The sequence below is a fragment of the Macaca nemestrina genome, chromosome 19 (genome assembly GCF_043159975.1).
Source record: "Macaca nemestrina isolate mMacNem1 chromosome 19, mMacNem.hap1, whole genome shotgun sequence".
NCBI classification, from domain to species: Eukaryota; Metazoa; Chordata; class Mammalia; order Primates; family Cercopithecidae; genus Macaca; species Macaca nemestrina.
Window position 1 is genome coordinate 10,401,516 of NC_092143.1, and position 25,789 is coordinate 10,427,304.

Consider the following 25,789-nt stretch of genomic DNA (forward strand, 5'->3'; position numbering starts at 1 on the left):
ATGTATTTTTTTACTAAACTGGAAGTAAAAATATTTGATGTTCTTTGTACATTATGAAAATAGCATAATTGCTACTGGGCTGTGCCTTGTGACATATATTTACTAAACACCTTCTTTGATGTTAGCTCTAAACTTATATAAACCTTTACATTATTTCTAAAGACACTTTCCCAAGTAAATATAGTCTCCATGATTTTAATAGTGACAAAAAGGAAAGAAAATTCATCAAGTTCATACCACCAATTCGTTATGAAAATGTGTCACTGAAAATTCATATTCAGAATATGCTGCATTTCATTCCGTATTGACAAGGAATGGGTGATTTCATCGTCATTGGCACTCCCCAACATTTTTCAAACTTCTATTGCCTGCATACAATGGAAAGGTCTCATACATTTTTCATTGCTTTCTTCAGTTCATGAATTTGGCCAGACTTACCCATTGAAGGGCATTTTTTTTTTTTTTTTTTTTTTTGAGACGGAGTCTCGCTCTGTCGCCCAGGCTGGAGTGCAGTGGCCGGATCTCAGCTCACTGCAAGCTCCGCCTCCCGGGTTCACACCATTCTCCTGCCTCAGCCTCCTGAGTAGCTGGGACTAAAAGCGCCCGCCACCATGTGAAGGGCATTTTTAACAGTACTGACTGCTTGATTCCTTTTCTCTCACCCAGTTTGATTTCTGATATTATTGGAGCTTCACACTCTCTTTAAAAGCATTATTCTCTAAAAGGAAAAATGCTCATAACAAATTAATCTAGTAAACCCATAAGAAATGCCCAGCTAATATTTAAAGGTTAAGTTTGAAAAATAGATTCTATAAGTGTATTTCTAGACAGGTCTAAATCTGAGTGACAAAGGCTACTTAATTATGGGCTGAAATATAAAACAAGCCATTGATAACAGCATGATATGATAGTCATAGCTGCATGCATTTCACTTTTGAAGTTAAATCTCTACCAAATGATGTTCTTTTTTTCTTTTTTCTTTTTTCTTTTTCTTTTTTGTTATTAGAGAGTGAGCAGAGTTCTGTAGGAAAAGCCGTTGTCTAGCTGTGCGACATTATGCAAGCCACTTAAGCTCTCTGGTTATCTTTTTTTTTTTTTCCTTCGAGGCTGAGTCTCACTCTGTCGCCCAGGCTGGAGTGCAGTGGCACGATCTCAGCTTACTGCAACCTCCGCCTCCCAGGTTCAAGCAATTCTTGTGCTTCAGCCTCCTGAGTAGCTGGGATTACAGGCATCTGCCACCAAGCCCAGCTAATTTTTGTATTTTTAGTAGAGACGGGGTTTCACCATGTTAGCCAGGCTGGTCTCGAACTCTTGACCTCAAGTGATCCACTCGCCTCAGCTTCCCAAAGTGTTGGGATTACAGATGTGAGCCACCGTGCCCAGCCTGGATATCTAAAAGTGTTAATCTCTAGTGTCATCTTCAATATTAAATTCAACAATTCCTTCAAACCATAGTCAACCTAATAAAAATTCAGTTAAAAGATGGAGTTAGGAAAACATTGGAAATACATAATAAATTATCGGTAACCTTTCATTTAATAAAGGGCCTTCTTTCACTTTATTTTCAAAATAGCAAGCTAAAAAGTGAAGGAATAAGTAGCATTTTAAACACTAGCAGAATACGATTGTCAGAATTTTGTTTAATTACAGTTACATTTCATCACATGACAACAAAAATATAAGAAAACCAAGTAATATTACAGTGTTAGCTTTATTAAATAACTTGTGGGTAAAACCATCAATTTTGTTGTTCAAAATCTCAATCATGCAAAGTTGTGATGTAAAGTAGTAGTTTTGAACTGCTTTACCTTTAAGTGATGGAGCAAATTTTAATAGTGCACAACCTCATAGCAATATCATTCGTAAATTTTTTAGAATTCTGAATAAGACATTGTTAACAATAGATTAGGTTTATTTATTGATGGTTAAGATAAAAACTATGACTTCAGAAGAAGATAATTCTTCAATTATGTATTTCATGTATTTTTACCAAGGGGAAAAATCACACAGACAAATTTAAAAATAATTTAATTTCCTAATTTTATTATTGCCTCATTATTATAATATTTTCTGTTCTGCCAGAAATTCACATTTCAGTTCCAGGGACAGCTGTTGCTTTGCATCTCATCCCAAAACATAGTTCAGCTAGCTTTTAAGTACAGATGTCCCCAAATTATCATTTATCTAGAATAGATTGTTACTAAAAATGAAGTATGCCAAATCATGTATTTTCCAACAGAAGCAAATTTATAATGGGTGTTTTTTTTTCTTAACAAGTGCCTAATGTCCAAAGTTATTTCTTATCAAAATGATCATAAACATTATATTGAACCAACTACAAATGACATCCCTTTATGATGTACAGTATAAGACTTCACAAAGTATATATAAATTAATTAAATAAAGATTTACAAAAAGCAAATATATAACACATTATTTAATATATTTTAGAGATTCATAGGGATAAGGATTTTGCAGGATGGGGTAATTCTGTGTGGATCTATTAAGGAAAAGGTAACTTCAGTGGAACACACAGAGTGGGTCAAAAGCCAAAAATGTGTGTGTGTGTATGTGTGAGTGTATATGTGTGCGTGTGTGTCAGCATGCACTAAGGTTGGGGTGGAGGGGGCCTCTGCAGGTCTTGGAAAGTCTCCTGTCATCTGCAATAAAGATGGAACTGGCTTTTATGTCAGGGAGCAGCCTGAGTTGTTGATGTCATTTATGCACTGCTTGCTATAACTAAAGTAATACAGTATCTTACAACTGGAAAGAATCGTACTCTGTTATCAGTGTTCACAACAAAGTTGGAGCTCCCCCACTCTACCCACTGATACATATATATATATTTTTATAAGAGTAAGCATTATTTCTTGAACTATGCACTATACATGTGAATCTGAATTTGATTTCAAATTATTATTTCAGATTGACTTATATTTTGTTAATTTCTGATGGATATTTAATATCAAGATACTACTATCCTTTTGTTCTTTATTTTCCCTGGCTTTCAGTCCCTCTGTAAAATAGTTAATGATCTGGAACTACTTTCTCAACCATTTTCAGATGTTTTCTTTGAGAGAAATCCTGCAGTGACTTAAAAACATAAAATCATTATCTCAGTTTCCTCCTTTGCCTGACTTTGGGTTTCTGAATTTCGGATACCCGATAATAAGCAACTCTTTTAAGACTGTGGGTCTCTTGAGGGAATTAATATAACAATTCAGTCCTAACATTAGCACAGCAACAGGCTGAGGGTGTAGACCTTGCTCCATTCGATGTTCATTTAAGTGCAGAAAGGGTTGATTTTATGCTCACAGTCTAAAATCATCCTAATAGCAGGAAAGAGTGAGGAACTTAATTGTTTCAACAGCTAACATGGGCCCCAAATAATGATTAGAAAATTTAAATCCATTCATTCTTCTGACAATTGGAATGTGGAGTTCAGACTAGGGAAACAGGCATGGAAGATAACTTTAAAACAAACTTACTAGTTAAACAGAATTGTAAGAGGGAATATTTCTACTACAAATGTATTTTTCCTCTCTCCTTCAAACATTAATATTTATAAGATGTTTAAATCTTAAAGTAGGAGAAAAATGTCTGAAAATTACAAGTATAATGTGGTTTTCATATTTAGTAATTTTAACATATTTCTTATTTATCTAAACTTCAGTTAATTTAAATCATTGTCTACTGAAGTTTATCAGGAAAAACCTAATGTATAAGGTATTAAAAAAAAGTAATTTCCCCAATTTTTGTTGATAATGGAAGCTTCTTGAGGCTCACATGAAAAAAAATGTAGCCCTGATGTTATCAATTATGCAACAAAGTTGTGACAAATGCCATAAATAATGACACCATAAAGTGCTAGAAAGTGATAGAAATTCCAAAAATTATAATCAATTACTATGTGATTGTGATAACTTAGTAGGACTACTAAACACAAACACCTACTTAATGTTTTTTAGTTTGACTACCACTTTAGGATAAGATTGAATTTCAAAGAACTAGATGACAATATATGAGTAAATAAAGTTTATACCAATCATTCACGAGCTACCAGAAATCTAATGAATTGCCCCATAACGCCTCTCTGCTGGTAGAGTTGGTGATGAATTTAGCAAGAGTAGAGGCATCTGAAAATCTGGGAAAACACTTAAATGTACAAGGATTTATTTATTGAGGCCATGTGGCATTTCTCAGCTCCCACTACGTCAAACTGGGAGACGCCTTGGAGCCAAGGAAATATTCCTAGACCAGGAGCCTGGAACTATGAGAACGATTCTTGGCTCCTTCTTTGCCTTTAAACAAATTACAACATCCATGGGGTTCAGTTTTCTCCTTAGGGAAACACAAAGTGGGGCTTTATTCTACATGACCTTTAAGGGTGCTTCTAGATCTAGCTAGCATTCCACCTGCCTGGAAAATGTGCCCAACTTCCACAAGACTCTATAAACTGTCTAGTGCCTCCTCTGCTGGCGTAATTGCACAAATGCTACAGGATTCACATCCTTGAGTAAGAAGGTAGGGATTTGTGGCAGGTCCACAGACAAAATGTGGGCAATCTTCCAAATATGTTTATAGAGAATGCACAACACATAAAATATGTTTACAGAGAGTGTTGATCTCGTCTCACAGATCCAGCCCTGCCCACCAGTCTCACCGACAATTTATGTTCATGATAAAATTCAAATGAGGTTGGCTATATAAAAGTGATTCTCATGTTCCTGAAGACACATTTGACTGTGGGGACTTGGTTACACATTCTTTCTTGTTAAACGTTTTGCACTAAACCGAAAGATGCATCTTTGTTGGGAATGTAGTGTCTTCCTCTAGTGACATTAAGACATAAAGCAACATATGTCCTCTGTAAGTTGCGTACTTAGTATGAGGCAACAGGGAAGAGGGCCAAGTCCGTGACACCGGCCTTGGGTTAGAATGTTAGAAAGGTAGAGACCAAGTGTTACTCTGGACATTTAATTGTATTCTTTAGCATTTAACCTGAATTGTTGCCTTCATGACTAGTTGCCATCCTCCCTCTCTATTCTCTCCATGGGAAACTGCACTTCATAAATTTCATAGTCTACAAACACACACTCCATAAATTTCGTAAGCTGAATTTGTGTGGCATGTCACCCACTGTTACAGCTATTAATGCATATCCAGTGGCAAATTTTTATCGATTTTGAGAACGCTGTGTTTGGGAGATCATAGAGTTAATGACTGATGAAGTAATTTGAAATATTTGAAATTGCAAGGTATTTATTTACAGACATGAGCACAGGATTGGAGAAACATGTATAATTTTCACTTTGTACAGTCTTCAATATTTTAAAATAAAACATGAATTGTTAAAGCCCTACATCTCAGTTCCGTTAGGTGTATACTGCCCACTTATTGTGCTGTTATAATACTCAAAACTGGAATATAATTTTTTAGGAGAATATCATTTCCTTAGCTTGTTTTCACTGTATCACTAATGGCCAATTTTAGTAAATGGCTCAAATAACCTAGGGAGTAAGGTCCCCATGCTTTTTTTTACAAAGTTTTCTGAGATACTGGCCAAACAAGGAGGGGCACACATCAATTTTTATGATGTGTTTTTAATATCTACAATAAAGATAGGACATGCAATAAACTGGATCTGGAGAAACTACTACTAACAATGTCAAGTTATTTATCAGTCCACTGTTTCTATACTGAATAGACGGTATAAGAGGTTCACCATTTTATAGGTGATGAAAGATTTTCAAACCTAATTTCCCAATGAAGACAGAAGAATTGTGCAAGATACTAGGACTAGTTCTGTAGTTTCTATTTGGTGAAAAAGGTGAGGTTTATGTTTTATAAACATGTTTCCATCGATTTCACATGCTCTATCAAACAGCATCTTCCCTCAACTATAAATATATATTTCTTATTTTATTGATTTCAAATTGTGGCAGTGGCCGGAACCTATTGATTCATACATATTTGCAACCTGCATACATAAATTAGTTCTGAGTGCTTATTGTTTGTTCAATACGTAAGTGAAAGATGTGTTTGCTTTTCTACCTCTGCCCCCACCCCCCCAGAATGGGAAACTATTGGATCAAAGTTGTTTTGTACTTTCCTGCATTTTCAGTGTAATGTCATGTGTCAATCATGTGTAATTAATTAATATTATCAGAAGAAAAAATTGGGAAATAAAAAATAAGTCCCCTCATGTAATCTTTCAGTGAAATGGATACCTCCTCTAGGCTTTGTCTGTTTTCAGAACTGCTATTCCTTACACTGGGTTCCTTTATCATTGGTCTCTTCCAACCTGCTGCAGAAATGGCGACCATCTATTTATCTGTACAAATCTGAATGGAATTCAAACTGAGTCACTTTCAGAAGGAGCCAAAAGGTGTCTTTGGTTCATAGTAATTCCTCCCTCACATTGAAAAGGACACATATTAACAGATATCATACAACTTTTGAAGGGAGAAATGACTTACAAAGTGTAGAGGCATCCCCAGTCAAAAACCTACGAGCTCAAGCGAGTGGTGTACGTATCCATGACCCTTCTGGTTGCTCCAGTGAAACTGATTTTATGAAGTTCCAGGAGACTGATACAGTGACTTGCCATCTTTGGTTTTGGTAGAAGATTTATTTGTTTGTCATTTTTATTACAATGAACACTGCTTCATGTCAAGTATATTAGGGTAATGTAAGTTCTCCTATCTGTTCATTTAGCAGTCTTGACTCAGCTACAAGTGTGAGTGTACTTGGAGGAGTATGCTAGAATTAAGCTCCACCATGAGATAGATTACAGCATTATTCTCATTGTGATGAGATCTGGTTAAAAACTTGGGAAGCAGATTTCTCTCACACCCTCTCTTTTTACGACATCATTTTCAGAATGAACTGGACCAAGGTTATGCCTGATCTTTGGTGCTCCTTCGGTTATAGTCATTGGTAATGATCAGAATCAAATGGAGTTCTTGAAAGCAATTACATGCAGGTATTTGTCTCCTAAGAAACAGATGCAAGAGCAGACTCTTCTAATTAGCAGAATCCCTCCCTGGACTCGCTGTTTGTGCTTCCAGCACATGAATAAAGCTGAGATGTGAACCAGGACCCCTGAGGGCCGTTCCCCATAAGTCCCGTGTAGAAACTTGTGGTGTCTAAGCAACAGCTCAACTGAGTGAGCAGGCGAGAGGCTCGCTCTGAATGTGGCCCCACTAGGAACTGTGCTCAAATGGTCTCAGCTGGGAGTTGCTCTGGTGTATTTGACTAAAGACATTTCAAAAGCAAATGCCATGTGCAAAAGAAATTCACAAGTGTTTAACCCCAAAAGCTATGATTTCAAGGGAGGCTGTACAGTTGTAGGAACCAGTCATCTGCTCCTCTGCTGTGTCAGCAAAATTCACAGTGCAGAGAACTTGGGTAATTTTCTTTTTATCCCTGAAAGCTTAGGATAATTATTTTTTGCAGCCACATTAACTCTTATGATTAGTATCTTGATGGGGTTTTCATACCTAGTGGAGTGATTTGGAGAGCGTAGGTAGTTGCCGTAAGTGCACATTTATCTAGGAGGGATCCAGAACCACTTTTATTTGGTAGTAATTCACTGAAATGAATTGTCAGTCTGCAGTCAAGCTATGGATGGGGATGAAAAGACCACTCATCAGAGATTAGCAAAAAAGGCACCCTTTCAACAGACTAATTTGGATAGTTAAAAAATTTTTCCTATTAAGAAAAAAAAAAAAAAAAAAGCTGGGTTTTCATCTTGCGTGACCCGAGTTCACTGTTCTTTAAACCTGCCCTAGAGTATTTGAGAGATAACCATCTTAGGCACAAAGCATCAGATGATTCAGGCAGGATAATTTTTATTTTTACTTAACTCCAAAATTAAGGGCAAATATATCTTTGTTGACCTGAATTAGCCAAACTCTTTCAGTTTCCGTGGAAATCACTACCTCCCCTTAAACACTGTAGGTCTGTAATCAGTGTCAGGGATGATGAAAATTATATTTGATCCATTTCTTATAATCTCAGACAACCTGTGTCCAGTAAAAGAAAAAATCAAGCCCTGCAAGTTCTGGTTACACAGTAAATAATAAGCCCCCAGTGGTTTTCTGAGAACAGCATCTATGACATTTTAAATATTGGTATTCACAATCCTGTGCCCATTTTGTTCTTCTCTTTATTGCAAAATAGCTGAGTTCTTTTTAGGTGTGTTATTTCTTTCCTAAAGAGTTTTTCATTTAGAACCTCTCTTTTCTCTCAAGGTTAAATGGAAGCTGATCAGTGTTCACACGGAAACCTCCTCACGTAGCTCAGGCGGATGGCCAAAGGGAGTAACATTGTCAACAACAAGGAAACACTCACCAGAAAGACAGTGTGTGACATGACGTGTAGGACAGCTAGACTGGTTCTTTTGCTTCCGAATGTTCCCCTTCTCACATTTTTGCTTACACTTGTCATGGGAACAGACTGGATTACATATACTTTTGCTAATAAGAAGCCTTTTTTTTTTTTACAGCATTATTTTTAAAATAGCTATTCAACATAACAATCTTAATTGTAATGCACCAAATTATGGTTTTCAACAATTTAAGTGAGCATATCCTGTCACCCTCAGCACATGTTTGATATATACTTGTTATATATAGATGGATATAGCAATATCCATATTTGTCTACACACACACACACGCACACACACACGAGTAGAGCTACAGGGCCCTGCTTAATAGTGTGTTCTGAATTTCATGTTCCTTTAATTGTCACTGGGTTTATTTATATGCAGCTATGATGTCATTTGTAGAGCTTACTGTATTTGTCCCTGTCAAAACTTTAAAAGCCACAGAGCTTGTGGAGGGTCACCACTATGTCTAAGGACAGACCCTGTGCTGAGATGGGAGGACTGCGCTGTGAGATGAGAGGTGCCCGCCACCCAGGCATACCCCAACGTGGGCAACTCTTCCCAGTGCTGAGGCTTCTGCTACTGTCAGACCCAAAGAGTTTTGTTTATTTAAATAACTGTTCATATGATTTGGATTCTATTCATGTAAAACATAGATTCCCCCAAAGAAATTCAATAAATAAAGGACTTAGCCACTGAATCAAGGAAGCAGAACTCCAGTTTTTAACCTTCCAATGGAACTGGGGCTAGAGCAGACCCATTTCAATTTGTACTGCAATTGGTCTTCCAGGAGGCAGAGGGTGCAATGACCCCACAGACAGGTCCAGGACAGACTGTCTCTCTAGTCAGCAGCGGCTCTCTGTGTGTCATTGGATGAGGCTGGAGCTGTAGCTGAAGCCATAGCTGCTGGACCGCGACAACGGCTGCTGGGCCTCTTCACTCTGTTCTGGGGCGTAGCTGGGAAATGTCTGTGCACGAGACATCTTTGACGAACCAAACCCATGACCTAGAGAGAAAGAAAGGAGAGCTCTACTGAGAAACACATTCAGAAGCACAAAAGATAGACTATCTATCTATCTACCTACCTACCTACCTACCTACCTACGTACCTATCATCTATCATCATCTATCATCTATATCAATCATCTATCATCTATCAGATGTCTATCTATCAATCTGTCACTCTCTGTTTTTAAGAACAATAAACAAGGCAGCAGCTTTCATATCCTCAATATTGAGCTCAAAATAAATTGGTAAAAATTGAGCAATTTAGTTGCCTTGATTCTTGATGAGTTAAAATGTATTCAGAGCTCAATATTTCCTCCAAATGTACTTTGCCAAAAATTCTGGATGCCAGAGAGCTAGGTAGATTTTCTAGGGAATCTCAACCTTCTACTGTTCTTCAGCTTTTGAAATAAAAGCAGAAAAGCTTTTCCCCAGAAAAAGCTGTTTTTGATGGAGAGCCTAGAAGCTGCTTTCTTTTCCTTTATGCTCAATTTCAGCATACACAAGAAAATTACACACTTTCTTAAAATCTCTGGGAACGGGCAAGCTGTGCTTTACCCTAACCAGTAACCATCAATTATCAGGAAAAAAGCTTTTACAATGATAGAGGTAGAGATTCTGACTTATCCTAGCGGGTGTGTGTCAACGTCACTGAAATCACTTCATGATATGGTTAACCCAAACAATTAAGCTCGATGGTTACCAAAATGACCTAAAAGTTAAATTCCATACAAAATGCATTTAAAGAAAATTCTATCTATGCTTTTGGTTGTTCAGCTGCACCCCTGCCATGAGAAGTAGTCTATCGCAAACCAAAAACAGAAGTGATTACCGAAAACTTTTCAGAATGCTAACAAAGTACAGAGAAAAGCATGCATGCTAACTAAGGCTTCCGATGAACTTTCCAGTAGTTTCCTCATCTTTATTTATTTGTTTTTGTCCCCCTCATCCTTTTTAAGCCAGCAATTATTCTTCATACTTGAGAATGATTTGTATCTAATGGATGAGCTTAGCGGGAGAAGAAAAATAGATGTAGTAAGTCACGCTCTTTCAGAGTTTGTTTTACCCAAAGAAGGGGCTGTGCTGAGTCTGATTTGTGTGTTATCCGATCGCTTGGACGAGGAACACAGAGAAGACAATCTGTTAACGCTGAGCACCGACCATCTCTGTGTCAGGCTCCTCAGGTGGCTCTGTTCTTGGCAATGTCACTCGCTTTAAGCCTGTTTTATTGCCAGGTGTGTTTGGCGACGTGGAAAATACTCTCTCAGTGTGGGAAGCTTGGTATGCAGGGAGGAAACGCACATGAACTGGGTAGTAAAAGGCTAATTAAAACGGAACCACTTAACCACTTAGTGGTAGAAACACTTAAACGGCAAAATACTGGGAGAAAAATCTTGCATTAAAAAAAAAAGTTATTTTAGATTCACGATGTCTTGGATTCTGTTGCTGCCCACATCAAGGAAAGCGCACCAGGCTCACCAAGAGTGGATCAAAAAGAGGGGCTTTTCCCTCGCACCTCCTGCCCCACACCCCTGGCTCTGCCAGAGCCAGTCCTCTGAGTTTCCAGAGCTTTCTGCCCCACAGCGCCTGGAGGTTCTACTAGTCCCTCCCTTCCCTTTTTCCTAGGATCCTGCCCTGCACTCCTCGCCTGGCTTGCAGGCCTGAGGGTAGTGATGCTTCCTGCTGTTGCGCATGCCCGCATTTTCTCATCGGTTCCCCCAGCTCTTTAAGCAGCCTCCTCATCAAGTTTTTTAATTTCAGCAAGACCCTGATGATATAGCGAAGGAAAAATGAAGCAGGGCAGGGGAGGGGAGGAGTCAGAGGGTTCAAGGATGGGTTAAGGTAGTGATTAGGGAAGAAGCTAGGAGAGGAGTTAGGGGTGGGACCAGGGGAAGGGGCTAGGAAGAGACTGGGCAGGAGTTATGGGATAGACTAGGGGAGGGGCTAAAGGAGGAGTTATGGGAGGGGCTAGGGAGAGACTAGGGGAGGGGTTAGAAGAGGTAGCGAGAGACTAGGGGAGGAGCTAAGGAGATGAGACTCGGGGAGAAGCTAGGGGAGGACTTAGGGAGAGACTGGAAGAACTAGGGAGAGACTAGAGGAGGGGTTAGGGGAGGGATACGGGAGGGGATGGGGAGGAGCTAGAGGAGGAGTTAGGGAAAGACTAGGAGTGGAGCTAGGGAGAGACTAGGAGTGGGGCTAGGGGAGGAGTTAGGGGAGAATCTAGGGGTGAGGCTTAGGGAGGAGTTAGAGGGACTAGGGAAGGAGCTAAGGTAGGGGCTAGGGAAAGAGGAGCTAATGGAGGGGCTAGGGAAAGAAGCAGTCATGAAAGGAACTAGGGGAGGGGCTGCAGGAGGAGTTAGGGGAGGAACTAGGCGATGAGTTAGGGGAGCAGCTAGTGAAGGGATTAGGGAAGGGGGAGGAGCAGGGGGGACTCTAGAGGAGGGGCTGGGGAGGTTTTAAGGGAGTGGTTAGAGGTTAGAGGTAGGATCTCTGGAGCTAGAATACCAGGTATATATGTTGCCTCTGCTACTTCCTAGCCTGTAACCCATCTTAATGGAATTACTTCATCTCTTGGTTTCTCAGTTTCCTTGTCTAAAAATTCTGGATGATATAGTGGCACTTAGCTTCTATAATCCTTTTGAGTATTAAATCAATGAGTTAATCCATGCTAAGTGCTGCCACCATGTCATGGTAGACTCCAAGCAGGATTGGCAACTAGGGAGGTCAGCAAAGGCTCCCTAAGGAGGTGGCATTTTGGCATGATGAAATGACAAAGTTCTGATACACTAAGCTGATATGGGAAAAAGCACTTAAAAGTTTGGATGATTTTTTCTCATCTTACCATTGACTCTACATGATAATTCATAGTTTCTGTAATTGGAGATACTGGCATTTATCAGCATAAGACAGCTAGAAAGTCTAATATTAAGATCATGCTCCTGGCCTTGGTTTTATCCTGTTATATTTTTTTAAAGTTTTAGACATATCTGAAAGAGAACAAATGCTGAAGCATCTTTAATTCACACTACTTGTGGGCTGAGAACTGAAGCTTAAGTTGAAAATTCAAAATAGACTTTGCCTATTAACACGGTTTTTTAAATCCTAGAATCTTAGATGTAAAAAGTCAATCATGCAATTAATATTAACACTCATCTATTAAAATAATTCAAGGCTCCACAGGAAAGACAAAGTATGGAAGCATGACTTCTAGAGTACACATGCTGTTCTGAACGATGGTCAAAGACAGACAATAAACATCAAATCGAGAATCCATACAGCCAGTGCTATGTAGGGTCACAGAAGACAGCCAACGGGGCTTAGAAGAGCAAGTTATAAAACTGTACACATCACTTCAATAATCACAAATAACTTCCCCTGCACAGTGTGCAAACTCCCCCACTGCCATGGGCTTTTGAAACAGACAGACTTGAGTTCTTCCATGCCTTGGAGCCTCATTTTTTCTGCATGGGGAAAATATAGTTTCTCAAGGTATTTTCAGAATTTAAATGAAACAACATATAGGAGACACCTAGTATGATAGATATGCAATAAATGTTAATTTTTTTTCCTGCACTAAAGGGGTGATATTCTCGCACTTTTTTTTTTTTTTTTTTTTTTTTTTTTTGCTGAACACCTATGCTTTCTCCACCTTCTCAATATGCTGTCCCTCACTAGTATGGTTCAAATTTGTCCTCCAAAGTTCATGTGTTGAGAGCTTAATTTTCAATGCAACAGTGTTGGGCAGTGGGGACTAATAAGAGGTAATTAGGTCATGAGGGCTCTATCATCATGAATATATTAATTTCATTGCCACAGAAGTGGGTTATCACAGAAGTGGCTTTGCTATAAAAGTGAGTTCTGCTCCTTCTTGCTGTTTCAATCCTGTCTTGCCCCTCAGCCTTCCACCATAGGATGATGCAAGAAGAAGGACCTCACTAGAGGTGGGCCCCTCAGTATTGGACTTCCCGGTCTCCAGAACTGTAATAAATACATTTCTTTTCTTATTAATTACCTAGTCTGTGGCATTGTTATAGCAACACAAAAAAGACTAAGACATTCACTATGACATACTTAGAATATTTTCCCCCTCAAGGTCAGCATCGCTTTCTTCACCTCTTCTGTGAAGAATTTCTAGTCTAATTAGAAATATTTTTCTTACTGCAACCATTTCTTTAGAGATAATTCACAAATGATGCTATTTAATACATATTACAAAAATAGCATACCTCAGTCAGTACTCTATATGTGAAGGTTTTGTAAATGCTGTCTGATTTTGGCAACAACGAGTATAAGAATAAAAGAGAGAAATAATTAAGCATTTCTATGTTCATTTGAATTATGCCCCTAGGCAGTGTTGATGGAAGCAAAACAAAATAAAAATCAACTTTGTGGCTTAAATTAAAAACCTGATGCAACAGACTTGCTCATCACACTATACAAGGACTCTAGTTAAATGTTTCCTAAACTTTTTCTCCAGATCACCCACTAAAGACAAATAAGGCCAATAAGTACCTTTGGAATCTGAGGGATGCTACAATTTAAAAGCAATAAAATTGTTAATGGTTATTGGCTTATTTTAAAAGTCCTCTTACCTTTACTAATCTATTGTGTATTCATGTTTGTTTTAATAGAAAATACTATTTTCTACCCATATATCTAGGTAATGTTGACAATCTGGGGGAAAAAAAATATCACATTTATCTCGTAGTTCAAGTATACTCTGAAATGACACTCGTACCACCACTACCCACCAATTTCTCACTAGGGTATGTATACATGCCCTGGAAATGTAGTCCCATTCCATAAATAAGAAAATATATTGGCTACAGAGACCATTTAAAAAATTCGCTTTATTCTGCCAAAATTATATGACCCTCTCTCTAATTCCAGGAACTCATGACTATCACACAATAAAAACAAAACCACTCTAGTCTTAAAAAGAAGTTTCTCTGCTGTATCATACAAATCCAAACTAGTAATGAACTAGAAGGAGCACAAATTCAGTAGAAAACAACAATCAAATTGAAATGCAAAACCAAAGATTCACATTATGAATGGAAGAAAAAATCGAGACTGACAGCACATAGTATCTTCTCCTTCCTGAGGAATTAAGAAATGCGTTGTTGCTGACACACAGTTACCAACAAGGGTTCCCTTTTGGCTAACCTCTGAATTTTTATCTTAATAACACCGATTTTATTCTTGATATACACTATGAAGGAAATTGTTTTTGTAGAAAGTCAGAAAGATCCCAAAGCATAAAATTTGCAGTATTAATTAGTAAAAGACAGTAAGCCTGGTAAAGCTATTTAACAGTTTGAATGTATGTGTTTTATTACTTTGTTAGAATCTGGGGTAGATAGAAGGATATTGTCCCTATAAACAACAAAACAAAACAACAAACAATGTGTTAAATAAGTAACAAAGTCATCTGATGAGGACACAAGCAGCCCAGACTCAAAGCATTAACAGTTGGGCCTAGATAGACACAGAGGAGACCCTGTCATCCTTTAACAAGTAGCTTCTAGTCATTAGAGGAAAAAGGAGCGGGCAGGCTGCAGATGTAAGCATGGATGGAGGGTGGAGGACAGAATGGAAGGAAGGACTTGCATACAGAAGAGAGCCAATTTATTTCACGGGCTCTGACTGCAATGAATTGGGGGCCAGAAGCTTCTTATGGTGATATGGTTAGGCTTTATGTCCTCACCCAAATCTCATCTTGAATTGTAATCCCCAGGTGTTGAGGGAGAGACTTGATGGGAGGTGACTGGATTGTGGGGTTCGTTTCCCCTATGCCGTTCTTGTGATAGTGAGTGAGTTCTCATGAGATCTAATGGTTTTATAAGCGTTTGGCAAGTTCCTGTTTTGTTCATTTGCTCTCTCTTGCCTGTAGTCATGGAAGACGTGACTCTTCCCCTTCCGCCATGATTGTAACTTTCCTGAGGCCTCCACAGCCATGGAAAACTGAGTCAATTAAATCTCTTCTCTCTATAACTTACCCAGTCTTGGGTATGTCTTTATAGCATTGTGAAAATTGACTGATATATAGAGTATCTAATAATTGGGCAGTTAAGTAAATGTGAAAACCAGACCGGAAGTAGAAGCAACCCAGGGCTCTCTACAATATCTTATAATAAATAAACTTATTATTTAAATGTATATTTGTATATTTTTATTAATATATTACAGTTGCATATATTTTGAGAGAACACATGATGTTCTGAAACATGTATAGAATGTGTAATGATCAAGTCAGGGTAATTGGGATATTCATCATCTCAAACATTTATCTCTTTTTGTGTGTTGGACATATTGGAGTTCTCTTCCAGCTATTTTGAAAAATACAATAAAATATTGTTAACTATAATATCTACTATATTATGGAATATTGAAACTTATTCCTTCTAACTGTATTTTTGCTTCCATTAACTAACTTCACTTCATCTCCTCCTTTCCCTTTCCCTTCCCAACCTCTAGAAACCACCATTCTACTCTCTATCTCCATGAGATCCACTTTTTCAGCTCTCACATGAGTGAGAACGTGTAATAGTTGTCTTTTTGTGCCTGGCTTATTTCACTTAACATAATGACCCTAGTTCCATCCATGTCACTGGAAATGACAGGATCTCATTCTTTCTTATGGCTGAATAGCATTCCATCATATATATGTACCACATTTTCTTTATCCATCTGTTTATGGACATAGGTTGATTCTATATCTTGGCTATTGTAAATGGTGCTGCAATAAACATGGTAATGCAAATATCTCTTTGACATACTAATTTCCTTTCTCTTGGATATGTACCTAGAATGGGATTGCTGGATCACATGACAGTTTTACTTTTGGTTTTTTTGAGAAATATCCATTTTATTTTCCATAATAGCTGTACCACTTAACATTCCCACCAACACTATGTGAGCGTTCCCCTTTTCCACATCCTTGACGGCATTTGTTATTTTTTTGTCTTTTTGATAATAACAGTCTAAGTGGGGTGAGATGATATCCCATTGTAGTTGTGATCTGCATTTCTCTAATGATTAGTTATGTTGAGCTTGTGTGTGTGTGTGTGTATATATATATATATATGTATATATATATGTATATATATATATACATACACACACATATATATATTTAAATTATTTATATATTCTGGTTATTAATTCTTACTCAAATCAATCGTTTAGGAATATCTTCTCCCATTCTTTACGTCGTCTCATCGATTTGTTAGCTTTTTTTCCCTTTGCTGTGCAGAAGCTTTTTAGCATGATATAATACCATGTGTCTACTTTGCTTTTGTTTCCTGTACTTTTGTGGTCTTACTCCCCAAAATCTTTGTCCAGACTAAATGTCCTGTAGCATTTCCCCAATATTTTCTTTCAGTCGTCTCAAGTTTCAGGTATTACATTTAAATCTTTACTCCACTTTGAGTTTTATATGTGGTGAAAGATGGGAATCTAGTTTAATTCTGTGTATAAATAACCATTTTCTTGGCACCACTTATTAAGCAGACTGTCCTTTCTTTGAGGCATGCTGTCAGCATCTTTGTTAAAAACGAGTTGGCTGTTAAGCGCGTGTATTTATGTCTGGATTCTCAGCTCTTTCCATTGTTCTGTGTTTCTGTTTTTGCCAGTGCCATGCTGTTTTTGTTACTATATCACTGTAGTTTAATTTGAAATTGGATAGTGTGATGTCTCCAAGCTTTGTTCTTTTTCTCAGGATCTCTTTAGTTATTTGGGGTCTTTTGTGGTACCATGTGAATTTTAGAATTGTCTTTTCTACTTCTGTGAAGAATGTTATTGGTATTTTGATAGGGATTGTTTCAAATCTGTAGATTGCTTTGGGTAGTATGGACATTTTAACAATATTTATTCTTCTAATCCATGAACATGGAATATCTTTCCATTTTTTTTGTACTCTTCAATTTCTTTCATCAGTATTTTGTAGTGTTCCTTGTTGTAAAGATGTTTGACTTCTTTGATTAAATTTATTCTATTATATTTGTATTATATTTGTATTAATAGCTGTTGTAAATGAAATTGTTTTCTTTATATTTCATAGCCATTGTGAATGAAATTGCTGTCTTTTTTTTTTTTTTTTTTCAGATTCTTTGCTGTTAATGTATAGAAAAACTGCTGACAGGCCATATGAACAATGAGATTGTAGGAGTAATAAAAGTCTTCCACCAAAGAAAAGCCCAGGACCTAGTGGAATCACTGCTAACTTTTGCCTAATATGTAAAGAACTAATACCAGTTTTACTCAAACTATTTAAAAAAATTGAAGAGGAGATAATACTTCCAAACCTACTCTATGAGGCAAGTATGACTCTGATACTAAAACTAGACAAAGATAGAAAAAAAGAAAACTACAGGCCAATATCTCTGATGAACATAGATTCAAAATTCTCAACAAAATGGTAGCAAATAGAATTAAACAACACATTAAAGAGATCATTCACCTTAATCAAGTGGGATTCCTCCTCAGGATGCAAGGATGGTTTAACAATCAGTAAACATGATACATTACATCAACAAAATCAAGGACTAAAACTAAAACTACATGATCATTTTAATAGATGCTATAGAAGCACTTGATAAAATTCCACATCCCTTCATTATAAAAACCCTCAATGAATTGGGTATAAAGGGAACATCTCTCAACCGAATAAGGGCTATTTTTGACAAACCCACAGCTAATATCATACGGAATGGGGAAAAATTGAAAGCCTTTCCACTAAGAACTGGAACAAAACAAGAATGCCCACTTTTACCACTTTTATTCAACATAGTACTAGAAGTCCTAGTCAGAGCAGTTATGCAAAAGAAAGAAAGGGCATCCAAGTTGTAAAAGAAGTCAAATTATCCTAGTTTGAAGGTGTTATGATCTTATATTTAGAAAAATCTAAAGACTCCACCAAAAAACTCTTAGAGGTGATACACAAATTTACTAAAGTTGCAGGATACAAAATCAACATACCATACATTAATTATGCTTAGAAATACTAGGACTTATTGCCAACATCTTTTCTATAAACTGTATCTGAATTTTATTCAATTTGTTTTAATTATAAGTAAAACCAGACTATTATGGTTATGATTTGATCATTGTGCTCTCCTAGAGTGCTTCTGAAATTCCTCTGGAGATCTCAGGGTCTCAGCTTCGTGACCTTAAATAGATTTGTTAGGGGTGTTCAGGCTCATGTTCAGCACATTTGAGAAATGGGGAATGAAGATCAATGGTTTTAATCCATAAAGACAGTGATGTAGAAAAGCCATAATATAATAACCACTGTTTGCTGAGCATATATTTCATGTAGATCCAGTACAAAGTACCTTAGAAATCATATTTTTAAAAATCCTCGTATCAACTCTGTACAGTGAGATTGCATATTATGATGGCTTTTATGTGTCAACAGGAAGTGGTCAAAGAATGCCCAGATAGCTGGTGAAACATTATTTCTGAGTGTGTCTGTGTAGGTATTTGAGGGGAGGTTAGCACCTGAATCAGTAGACTAAGTAAAGAAAATCTGGCCTCACCAATACGGGTGGGCATCATCCAGTCCATTTGGATAGAACAGAAAAAGGAGGAATGGCACATTTCTCACTGTTTGAGCTGAAACATCCATCTTCTTCTGCCCTCAGACATCAGAGCTCTGGGCCTTTGGACGATGGGATTCACACCATTGGCTTTCCTGGTTCTCAGGCCTTCAGACTTGGACTGCATCACACTACTTCAGGTCTCCAGCTTGCAGATGGCAGATCATGGAACTTCTTGGCCTCCAAATAAGGCGAGCCAATTCCCATGATAGATCTCCTCTTATACATCTATATGTATCCTACTGGTTGTATTTCTCTGGAAAACCCTTACTCTTACACATATCTTCGCTTTACATGTGGAAAAAAAAATTGGAAGCCCAGAGGTATTTAACAACTTGCCAAGCTGGATAGTGCAGAAGAAGTCAGACCTAGGTTTCCTGGAAACAGAAGCCAAAGCATTGCCCTTAACATGTTCTACTTTTCCTTATAGAAGCCCTTTAAACACATCGGTCACTTTAGGATACAGCACAGCTTCAGAGAAGAAGTAATATCAATTTTCACAAGTCAATGCATTAAGACTTGGTTCACGTACCTTCAAAATCATGAAGTGTGTTGCTCAAGAACAAAAAACAATTCAATTCAAACAAGTAAAGCTATGTCTTAGTCTGCTGGGGCTGCCATAATAAAACACCACAGATTGTGTAGCTTCAGCCACAATTGTTTTCTTGAAGTTTTATAGGCAGAAAGTCCAAGATCAAGGTGTTGGCAGAGTTTCTTTCTTCTGAGGCCTCTTTCCTTGGTTTGCAGATGGCCATCTTGTGTCCTCACATGGCCTTTCCTCTGTGTGTGAGCATGTCGGTGTCCTAGTTTCCTTTTCTTATAAGAACACCAGTTGTATCAGATGAGGTTCTGCCCATATGACCTCATTTTACCTTACTTATCTCTTTAAATATCTGTAAATACAGTCATATGTGGGTTTGGGGAGTCAACCTATGTATTTTTGGGGGGATAAAGTCAGTCTATAACAAGATAAAAATCAAAATGAATCAGGAGACATTAATTCATGACATCTTTTTCTAGGGATGTTTTTTTCTTCTAGCTTCATTGAGGTATAATTGGTAACAAAAACTGAACATAATTAATGTAATACAACTTAGTGGGTTTGGACATTAGAACAATTATTTTCTTGGCCTTTACTCTGGGAGGTATTTGCACTTGTTTGTGAAATTATATAATTTGGCTTAAAATTACATACAATGATTAAATATGACATGCAATTTCTGATTCTTCAAATTGTCAAAAAATTATTTAACTTAATGGCTGTTATATGGCACTAGGTTTCTGATATAAACTGTCAAACTGCATTGCACTAATTTACATTCCCACCTAATGGATATAAAAGTACTTTCTTAACATTAGAAAGATATGAATATTATTAGATTAAAAATTTTTCCAAGTTGAATACAAAAAATTGCATCTCATTGTTTAGTAATTTCTTTTTTTTCCTACATAAAGTATTTAATTTTTTGTGGTCAAATCTGTCTTTGTGTTTTCTAGGTTTTGTGTCTTGATAACAAGTCTTTCTTCATTGCAGTAATATTAAAATGTTTTCTCCTACTTTCTTCTTAATACTTTCATACATTTCTTCTAACTTTAGCTCTTTAATTCATTGGGAATTTATCATGGTTCTCACCCTAAATTAAGGATTCCTGTATTGTGTAATGGCTAATAGGATAAACTCTAAAAGAAGACTACTTGGTTTGACTTCCAGCTCCACTACTTACTAGCTGGGTGACATCCAGAAAGTTCTTTACTCTTTTTCTCAAGTTCCTCAGCTGTACAATGGCAATCATGATAGTTTCTACTAACAGAATCATGTATTAAATGAGTTAGTACATAATGGTACAGAATAGTATATTACAATAGAGTTAGGTTTTATCCTGTTTAGAATTTTTAAAAACTGCTCTTTGTTTCCAGTGTTTTAAGCTTCATGATGAAAAGCTGTATTTTTTTTTTAAATTAAGGAACCAAAGTCTCTTATTTCCAAGAAATATTTAGAATTATTAAAATAATTTCTTGTTAATTATTTCCTTCCATTTCTCCGTTTTCTCTCCCTCTTTTCCACCTGTCTTTTTCTGGATCATTTCTTAATTACATATTCAAGTGCTGTACTGATCTGGTGCTTTTCTAATCTCGTCTATTTTCATAGATGAGATTTGTTACAAAAGAAATTTTGAATGTTACATACATTTCCAGAGGAGTCAGTATGCAGAAAGTTCAGACTACACATGAGAAACATCATGAAATTATTTAAAATTTACTATCAGGCATTCATATAATATAGCACAGTTTTATTCTGTGGCGGATACAAGGTTAAGCTTGCATTTAGTCCAAGGACTTCTGAAATGACTTCAACGAGATGTGTTAAAAAATTTGCTTAACTTGATAAAGATCTGAATTTTCATCTTACTTTCTAGAAGTTTAATATATAATTATCAAAATGAATTACTAAAGAAGAAGTTTGCCTAGGGCTTTTCTTTCTGATAACTGATTAGATATTTTTCAGAGATCTGGGAAGCATTCGGATCATCAGGAACAAAATTTTGACTTTTTATATTTGTAAATATTCCCTTTGTCACTCTTATAAGGCGACAATGCCCAAATGGTCATGGCTTTAAAACTTTTTATGTTTCACCATTATGAATTAGGCCCAAATCCAAATGGCAAGTAGTAGCAGATGAGATTGGGAATGGAGAGGGAACCAGTCATGGAAAGTTTGTTATACTCTACCAAACAGATTGGATAATTCTTTCTAATAGGTGATAGGAAGCTTTTGAATGATTTTAAGAAAGTGAGTGATTGGATTAGATTTATGGTTTGGAAGCTCACTCAATGGGACTACCAAGTAGCTGTTTGCAACTCTGTTTCCACCATACTATATCGGATGGGTAACAATTTATCCCTAGATCAAACATTTTCTTTTTTTTTTTTTTTTTTTTGAGACGGAGTCTCGTTCTGTTGCCCAGGCTGGAGTGCAGTGGCCGGATCTCAGCTCACTGCAAGCTCTGCCTCCCGGGTTCCCGCCATTCTCCTGCCTCAGCCTCCCAAGTAGCTGGGACTACAGGCGCCCGCCACCTCGCCCAGCTAGTTTTTTGTATTTTTTAGTAGAGACGGGGTTTCACCGTGTTAGCCAGGATGGTCTCGATCTCCTGACCTCGTGATCCGCCCATCTCGGCCTCCCAAAGTGCTGGGATTACAGGCCTGAGCCACCGCGCCCGGAGATCAAACATTTTTTTAATGCAAGACTAGTTACAGAGATAAAAAGAAGCTTCTGGTTTTATTTGCATTTCCCAAGGTTTAGTAACAATTCTCCATTTTCTGCAGCAAATTAGTAATCCTCCAGCATCCAATAGGAGAGCTGAGAATTGCGGACATAGATCTGTATAACAATGGGGCCAGAAGGGTTGGGGATGGTAGGGAATTGAGAAAGTTTATTCTTACTGAGAAAAATCTATAATTATTTATTGCAGTTAAGTTCATGATTCTAAGGTCTGAATTATACAATGAATAAACCATGTAATAATTTCAGAGCCTAGAAATCTGAAATCTGAACAATTTTCTAGTTAGTCACACCTCCTGGACTGGATATTGCAATATATTTCTACTGTATTGTAACCATCCCAATAGAAAGTAAGAGATCTGATATTCATGAAAATGGAGTCAAGATTGTAGGAGAAAGAAGGAATTTTCTTGACATTCCTAATGTTTTAGGAGAACACTTTTCTAGATGGGTTTAGCAACTCTTATTAGCCATGGTACCACTCTACCAGCGGGCAACAATAAAAATTGTCATCTTAACCCCTTATTAGTCTTTAATTTTTAATTAACTGGAAGAATATATTTGGGATATATTTTTATGATTTTTCATATTAAATACTAATGGTTTTGGCTAAAAAAATGTATGTTTAGAATAACTGCTACTTTACAATATTCTGGTCCATGTTCTGATGGAACTGAAAACCTGCAGGATAGGGAAAAGGCTGAGAGTATAGAGGCCATGGCCGGTCCTAGCACTTACCAGCTTACTTTGGGTCAAATACAATCACATATCAAGTAGCAGAGTGCTGGGCTCATGACAATACTGAAAGCTTAGTGAGCACTAACAGTGTCAGACATCCCATTTATGTCAATTTACTTAATCTACCTGATAGGCCTATAGGAGAGGTGCTCTTATTCTCATTCTTAGATGAGGACACTGAAGTACACATACAGTAACGGTGGAACTCAGGCTACCAGCTCAAAACTCTTCACTGACCCCCAAAGGTTAACACTGTCACACAGCACAACGGCTGGGGAAAAGGACAATATTTTGCAAATAAAAGCATATTTTACAGGCAAAGGTGCAAGGCAAGCATCATGCTTTTCTTTTAATGCCACAAAGTTACAAGATTTTCAAAAGAGCACAGCATAATCGGAATTATTTGTATTTCGTATGTACTTGACTATGAGAATATTTTTTCCAAAAACATTTGTTATCTCTTTACGTTTTACTCTCGTTTCATAATTGTGAAAGTCAGAAACAGTGTTTCTGTTTTGTTTTATGAGTAATAACCATTTAATAGAATAGAAAGTTAAATCTTGAATAGAAGTTATGATTGATAAACCATTTGCAATGTTCTTGGATTACATCAATGACAATGGGTTGGCTAATGTTCCTAAATTCACCCTGTGCTCTCACTACTGCAGAAGATAAGAGTATTTTAATGCAAACCATGTATGTTTACATAATTAACACTGACTTACTGCAAACTGGTAAATCATATAAATTAAGTTTTTCTAAATCTTAAAAGACAGAAACAGTTTATGTTTGTTTGAGTCTTTTTATCTCTAAGCCTGCATGCAAGTCTTTATACCTCTATCAAATTTGAAAAAATAAGGAAATAGATAAGCATTAAATAACACTAGAAAGAAATTTAGGAAAATAGTTTGAATTTTGAGATTTTTCTAAGTACAAAAGCAGTTGAAGTTGAAATGAATGGTCATTTGTAATTTTTCAAGACTAAGATTAAAAGAACCATACCCTGGGTATAACTCCTCTCAGTCTTAACTTCATTCAGTCCTGCAGAGCCTCAATTTAAAGTGGCTTTCTCAGGACACAGCGGTACCAGTCTCCTTTATTAACTACCATTTGGGTGTTCATTAACACTTCAGCCTGGATTCAGAAGGGGTCATGACAGTGAATGGGTTTGAAGTGGTTCATAAACTATTTTTGTTAAAAAATTTAAAGGACACTGGGTGCAGTGGCTATCACCTGTAATCCTAGCACTTTGGGAGGCCAAGGTGGGAGGATCGCTTGAGCTCAGGAGTTTGAAACCAGCCTGGGCAACATGGTGAGACCTCACCTCTACAAAAAATACAAAAATTAGTTGGCATGGTGGCATATGCCTTGGTCTCAGCTACTTGGGAAGCTCAGACAGGAGGATTGCTTGAGCCCAGGAGGAGGTTGAGGCTGTAGTGAGCTGAGATCACACCACTGCACTCCAGCCTGGGCAACAGAGGGAGACCCTGTCTCAAAAAAAAAATAGATTTTTTTAAGAAAAATAACTAGTATAACAAGGCTATCTGATGTAAGTTTCTGTTTGCTTTTTTTGGAACACACACCACACATAGCTCAGGTTGCTAGCATCATCTAATTGATTATAACTTTTGATCTTCAATCATGTAAGTTTCTGACTTGTGCAAATGTATTTTTAGAGTAAATGCTATTTTCTTTTTTTTTTTTTTTGTAGACAGCTCCTTCCAAATATAAATCCTATGAAATGATCATAGAAGAACCTTGATAGAGATGAGTGAAGCAACTCAAACAGGTCTCATGGGAGCTAAAAGTACCGAGTCATAGAAGGAAGGCACCAGGAAGATGCTGATACGAGAGAATGGAGAATACCCCTGCTTCACAATTAATTCCTTCGTCTTTAAAATACACACACACACACACACACACACACACACACACACACACACACACACACACACCTCCTTCTCCTAAGGACTCTGTGGTTCGAAATGTGCTTCTCCAGCCTCAGCTTTCTAGTACCATCCTGACACCCTCTGCTCTAATGGCCCTCTTAGAAACTACATGTAGTTTCCAGAAAAAGCAGGTTCTCTGAGCTGTGGCTTGGGCTTCTTTACTAGGAAGGCTCGCCCTCACACTCATTTGAACTTCAACTCCTACCATGGTAATTACCATTTTTTTCTTTAAGAATTTATCTAGGAAGCCTTACACGCTCTTCCCCACCATCCTGCCCAGCCTGAGTTGGAAGCCACTTCACTCTGTTAGCATCCTCTGCATACCTCTATTTCATCTCTCATCTCCTTGCTTTTGTCTCTCCTCTATAAGATTATACTGAGTTGAGAAGAGGAAGCTTATTTACTTTTGTGTCTTTGGAGCGTTGTGAAATGCCAGGCACACAGCAGGCACTCAGTAAATATTAATGAATAAAACTATGAAAAATGGATGCAGCAGCTCACTCCTGTGTACACAGAATGGAACACAAAATAAAGTACAGATGTCTCATCTTGCCCTGCACATTTTTGATTGTTAATCATTACCTGTCGAATCAAAGTACTTTAATTATTTAGCCTGGTCCTGACATGGGGAAATGACAATCCTTTATAAAATAAAAATGTAAAAATACTATAAAGCTAAATGTGATTGTCAATGTAGGCTATAGGTGTAAGTGTGAGAATAAGGAAATTACTATTTCTTTTTTAAAAACTTTTATAACTTCATTATAACCCACTGGTCCCAACAAGTATTTTTTAAAAATCTAAACAGATGTAGATTGAGAGAGAAA

General features: G+C 37.2%; 1 protein-coding gene across 1 annotated transcript in view; it reads right to left on the minus strand.

Moving 5' to 3' along the window:
- Positions 1-1,692: 1,692 nt before the first annotated feature.
- Positions 1,693-25,789, minus strand: part of LOC105476952 (docking protein 6) — a 445,591-nt gene continuing 421,494 nt past the window's right edge. Inside the window, exon 8 of the mRNA XM_011733258.3 lies at positions 1,693-9,397. Within this exon, the coding sequence (XP_011731560.1) occupies positions 9,258-9,397 (140 nt within the window). The 3' untranslated portion in view covers positions 1,693-9,257. The remainder of the gene's footprint in view (positions 9,398-25,789) is intronic.